This window comes from Pelmatolapia mariae, linkage group LG12, assembly GCF_036321145.2.
Source record: "Pelmatolapia mariae isolate MD_Pm_ZW linkage group LG12, Pm_UMD_F_2, whole genome shotgun sequence".
NCBI lineage: Eukaryota > Metazoa > Chordata > Actinopteri > Cichliformes > Cichlidae > Pelmatolapia > Pelmatolapia mariae.
The window spans coordinates 5,257,601-5,263,600 of record NC_086237.1 but is presented as its reverse complement, the minus strand read 5'-3'; the positions used below and the strand labels follow the sequence as shown (position 1 = coordinate 5,263,600).

The window sequence follows — 6,000 nt, the reverse complement described above, 5'->3', positions numbered from 1 at the left end:
TTTCACTGCATGTACACGGTGACTGTATGAGTCGTTTTTGTCATGTTGAAGTTCAGCTTTACAAAAAATACAATACAAACGCAATAAAACTGCACAAACCAGTTTGTAAACATACTTCAGGATATCTGATTAAATAAATAAATTCGCGTTACTTGAGCAGAGGTCTCAGTAGTTGCATCACAGCGTGCGGTCAGCTGCTGCGTCTCAGTACTGACGCGCTGCTGCTGCGGGTGGACCAGGCGCGCTGATCTCTACCTCCAGAGGTCATTCTCACTACATTTGCCACTTGTTGCCTAAAGAAAGCGGGCGCTCCGGCATTTATGACTGAGCACGCTTTACGCATTTATTCCTGAGTATGTTCGTGTTGCACCTGAAAGAAGACTCGTGATTGGGCTGTTTCGGCAACATGGTTGATAACTCAAGTGTAACTGCTAAGTCTGTGTTGGTAAGCGTCCGGACTTTATGTTTCTTTTGTCTTTACATCCAGTTCCGTCCATGTTTTCAGCGCTCACAGAACTTTTCACCTGCGGCTAACATGTGTCGCGTGCTATGCTCTTTATGACAATCTGATATCCGACCACGTGGCTTACTGAAGGAAGCATTTGATGTGTTAATATTTACGACCAACCGCTTTTTCCCTTGCAGCAAAGCTGTTTCTCCTCTGGCAGCAGCCTTCCACGCCAAACACCCCACAGCCCGTATCCCGGCGCACATTCTCACCAGCTCGGCAGCGGCGGCATGAAACTTGAGGCTGTCATGGAAAACCTGCAGCGCCAACAGGCAGCGCGCCTCGCCCTGGAGGAGAAGCTCCGGCAGGCGGAGAAAGAGAAGGAGCTCCGCTGTATGGTAGAGTCCCAGATCCACCAACAAGCTCTGGCTTTCCGCCACTATCAGCTGGCGATGCCAGGCGCCCTCTCCGCCGGAGCTGAAAGCTCACCCCCAGGAGCGACCCCTCCTCACATGGAAGTCCGTATATGCGCCGAAGACGGGAACTCCAACCCCGGTATCTACGTTAAAGGCCGGGACGGGGAGGGAGATGGCACGGAAGAACAGGATCTCATGGACGAAGACGAGGACGGGGACGATGTTGGGTTAAACCAGTCCTCTCTGCAGGAAGCGTGCGTGTCTCAGCATCTCAGAGTCCCAGCTGTCTTCGCTCCCCACGGTCACGCAGACTCTCCATCGTCGCACGCCGCGTCGCAGCAACACGAGTGGACCTATGAGGAGCAGTTCAAACAGGTAAGCCAGCACTGACCCACTGAACGCATCGCCCTCCTGTCGGAGCTCGCTCTGGCCTCTGTGGAGCTTTCAGTTGTTTGTAAGCGCGACATGTTTTCATTTATTGAAACGAACACACGTTTGATTTTGTATGGAAATAGAAGACTTTAATGCGTTTGTGTGTGTGTGTGTGTGTGTGTGTGTGTGTGTGTGTGTGTGTGTGTGTGTGTGGTTGTTTGGGCTCAGAGCATGTTCCACTCTGTAGTGTAGTACTGCTGTATTGCACGACAGAGCTTTAAACTTCACACTTTATGCTGTAAAAGCTTTTACAGAGCACACATACCTGCTGAGGTGTTTTACAGTTTGTTCTGAACCACAGCTGGAAGTAACCCACAGCTTTGGATGGTTACAGGATTTATTACATTTACATTTAGTGACTTTGAAAATAATAACATTATATAATATGAATAATATCCAACCATTAAGCTTGTCAGAAAAAAGGCTGCATCAGCATAATGTCTGAACAACAGTAACTGATAGGTTGGATGGGTTTTTAACCACAGTTATTCTAACTCTTAACTTTTTGAAAATATTTTTTTAATAAGTAACTAACAAATCAGTTCTTGTTAGATATAAGACATCAGATTGTGCAGAATATTAAAGAGTGTTTATGCTTCGTTAGCAGTTACAGGTGAGTCGTTATATTTCCGAGTTGCTTCAGACACATCTATACTCTCCCAATCACGGACTGATTGATTGTGGATGTTCCAGGTCATCTTTTGCTTACGATGGATCATCCACAGTTTGGCCTAAATGTGATGTGTACATTAGTGACTGCATTATGCTTCACATTAAAGGACGTGAAACCAAGAGCGTCTGTATAAAGACAGTTGTGTGTGGAGGACGGTGACCTGACACTCATTATTCAGTTTTTTGTTTTCTATGATTTGTTTATGATCAGCTTTATGATCCAATGACTACAGATTTTATTTTAATATCACAGAATAATAATATTGATGTTTCAGATCACATATAGAGTAAATCTTCAATCAGGTCATTTAAGAAACACATTTATTTGTTATAAAGTAATTCTTTGTTTTCTGTACATTCATGCATGTTTGGCCACAGCCTGCGTGTTCCGTGTATATGTTGTTTCATTACTGTGGAGGTTATTCGTTTGTAATCTTTCAGTTATGGGACAATAAACCGGTGGTTGTGTCTGCTGAGCAGACAGAGTGGAGCCAGCATATTCAGTGTGCTCAAAGCTGCAAATCAGAACCACAGGCGGTAAATGAATCTTTGAAAATAGGAACGAGATGTGGGATGAATATAACGGCCCACTGAGGAGAGAAAGGTCAACGTGGTCGGAACCAAAAATCCTTCTAATCACTTATATTTGTACTGTTTTACTTTAAATAGTGTTTAGCACAGACAATGCTGACGGGCAGCTGTTCAAGCTTATTTTAACTCTTAATTACACAACAGCAGACAACATGAAGCAGAATCTATAGAGATGAGTCAGAAAAATAAAAGAAATTCCTGAGACACAAGAAGTTGCTGAGCAGTGCTGAAATAAAAAGATTTGAGGCAGAAAGAGAGAGATGTCGCACAAAGTTTAGGCAGAAACTCAGACGTGCCAGAAGCTGCACTTTGGAGTTTTCCCGTCTGGCTCCCACACAAAAGTTCGGGGATTTCCCCGTCTGGAAGTCGAGTCACTGCCACACTATTACAAAACAGAAAGAAAATCACACGACACTCTGGGCTTTCTCTTCTAAATGCTCACACAGTATTAAACAGTGTGCTGCCTTAGAATCAGTATCAGTTGAAAAAAAAATGTGAGATATGATTTTTTTGCCTGGTGGTCCTGTCATAATCCTAAAACTTGTGTTGTTTGCAACAACTACATTTTTCTATGTGCTAATATAAACACAAGCTTCTATAAACACATTACATTTTTTAATAACACAGCAGAGTCGTGCTGTGTTACTGCACTGAAGTCAGTCCTGAATTTACCGTCACAGTTCTGCACGCTGACACAAACAGAACAAAACATTTCTTCCTTTGGCTACAACCAGGTGATGTCAGGTCATGTGCTCAGAGGTGGAACATGATGGAGTACAGCTCCGGAGGAGTGTACGATTATCGTGCAAAAGCATCAGCACAGACACACAAATCTAGTGAAGAAGTGAGAATGCTGTTAAAGCCGAGTGCGTGCTGATCGCAGCTGAGCAGGTAACAGCAGCAGCGACGAGCAGTCACACTCTGCGTGTGTCGTAAACTGTGCTGATCGCTTTGAAGCCTCTCGTTTCCATCTTTGCTGAGAGGAAGAGCCGCTCATCAGTAAAGTGTTGCTGTGTGCAGCTGTAGCCTAATGTTAACCAGTGATTATGTCACAGTGCATTTTCACATCATTTTACAGAGTCAAAGTACTCTAACAACCATCTCTGTCAAGTATATAACTCACTGCATTCATTCTGACATATTATGTTTCAAGACACTTGACTTTATGAGACAGTGGACAGGACAGTGTGCAGTGTGACAGTGGGAGAAGGCATACAGTGAAGAGTGGGCTTAACCACTCTGGCTCAAAAGGCTGCATTATTTCATAAGAAGTAAAGTGTAATCAGTACTTTTTGTATTACACATGCAAAAACATCAATAGATTACTTTTTTGTACGTGTAATACAAAAATTATTTATTTTTTTAAATATTTGAATTATTTGGTTTCAAATAGACTCTTCGCAGCTTTACACACATAGAGATGTTAAAAACACTCCTTTTGTTCTGAAAAAGTAACTTATGATGATGACTGAAGCAGCAGAGCACATCTTCCTGTAGTTTCTTTGAATCTAAGTCTAGTGTTGAGGGGCGCCTAAAAACCCAAAGACCTAAAGAAGAAACACGTCCGCAGTGCACTCGAAAACCAAAACTTGACAGGATGCTGCAGGATGCACCGTGAGATAAAAACCACATTTACCAGTTTACTTGGATCTGGAGTTTTGTGCCACCAGCGGAGGACAAAACGCTTGTGTTGAAGTTTTGTCCATTTTGTTTCTCGGTGCATCTCTGGAATGCATTTTAAAAATTTTGCGTGTTTATTTGTGTATTCATCATAATATCTAATGCGTTTGTCGCTGATTTTTAAAAGTCATTTGTTTACTGTTCTGGACTTGTTTTAATATCTGATTTAGTAAACTGATCATTGATTTTTTCACAATACATCAGATAAATGTTTAATCTAATGTATCAGACGCTGAATAGTGACGTTCTGCTTTTATCGTCTTTTTCTTCCTCGTGTCCATAAATTCGACCACTATGTATTTTGCTATAGACAGACTGCTGTTAGTAAAACAGTAAGAAGTATTCATCTGATCTGGGGAAGCTTTCCTTTGTTTTTGTATCTTAGAATTAAAAACATGTATGAAGTACATTTTCTGAATGTTTCCTCTTCCAGCTGCATTAAAGCTTACACTGTGACGAGTTGGTGTGACTTTTTTTCTTACAAATTTATTTGAACACAGCAAAAATTGATTTATTCTTATCTGTTTGACCAAATTTCATTTGTATTATATGCAAAACAGTGACAAAGTTAGTGTAAATTGAACAAAAAAGAAATGTGTGTCCTGTTGTGAGTATAGATCTTTATGTAACTCAGTTTGTGCTGCACTTTTATCTAAAGTGATAAGGAAGGAAACGATAAAATGCAACACAATTTTTTCTCCTTTCTTTTAATGCTCTCATGCTCAAATTATTTACATGTACAAAAAGCATTAATTCAATTAAGAATAACAAGTGAATAATGACTATGTATTAGTTTATGCTTGGAGAGCTCCTCTTCATGTTCTTGTTTAAAAATAAATAAATAAATAAATACATGAATAAATAAACAGCTGTAGGATAGTGGTTGTGGAACGAGCTCCATCTGTAGTGGCATATAATTCCAATCCCCTCTTCCTGGCATTTAAATCAACCACAAAACTGTCCATCTTCTGATCATTTGTTAACGTGAATAAAACCTTTAAGTCACAATTCATAAAAACGGCAAAGGTGAAAAAATAAGTATTCCTTCTTTACAATGACGACATGATTTTTGAAAAGAACTAAATATATCCTTTATGTTTACAATTAGTGTATTTTGTTTCTCACCATATTTTTTCAGTTTTTTCACTTATATGAATACAAATAACAGCCTTTTAGTATTTAACATAATATTTAGCATATTTTTTAGTATACACAATACACATATGTCAGGGTTTTGAGCTTTTTGTGAGTTGAGGAGTTATTTTGGTTTGAAGAAGGGATTTATGTCTATTTTTATAGTCTTCTGATAGTGGTTTGATTATTTGTTCCTTTGTGCTTTTAGTTGTCCTGTCTTGTACTTTGGCCCTCGTTTTGTTAGTTCCCTTTGGTCATACCTGCCTGTATGCTCTGCTCTCTCTTTGCTGTCTCTGTGCTTGTCTGATCTCCCCGTTTAGTTGAACCAGGTTATTCTTGTCTCCCAGCTCAGTCATGTCCCCACGTTGCTGACCTTTTTGTCTGTGTCTAGTTTGTATGTCTGCGGCTGTGTCCCAATCCAGCGACCGCACGCTTCGGAGTACGCGCAGTTCGAGTACTACGTACGGTGCGTACTAGGAAGTACGAGAAGTGCGGAAGTGCGAGGCTTGTGAAATGTGACGGAGCCTTCGTCGCGCTGCTCAGGTTGCCTAGCAACCATGAATCTGAATGAGAAACGTTTCATACAGCTGTGTTTGACAGAAATGAAGGAGAAAAAATGTTTTTTTT

General features: G+C 40.8%; 1 protein-coding gene across 1 annotated transcript in view; it reads left to right on the top strand.

Annotated features, from left to right (window-relative positions):
- Positions 1-339: 339 nt before the first annotated feature.
- Positions 340-6,000, top strand: part of arid3c (AT rich interactive domain 3C (BRIGHT-like)) — a 67,371-nt gene continuing 61,710 nt past the window's right edge. Inside the window, exons 1-2 of the mRNA XM_063490322.1 lie at positions 340-445; positions 646-1,239. Of these exons, the coding sequence (XP_063346392.1) occupies positions 407-445; positions 646-1,239 (633 nt within the window). The 5' untranslated portion in view covers positions 340-406. The remainder of the gene's footprint in view (positions 446-645; positions 1,240-6,000) is intronic.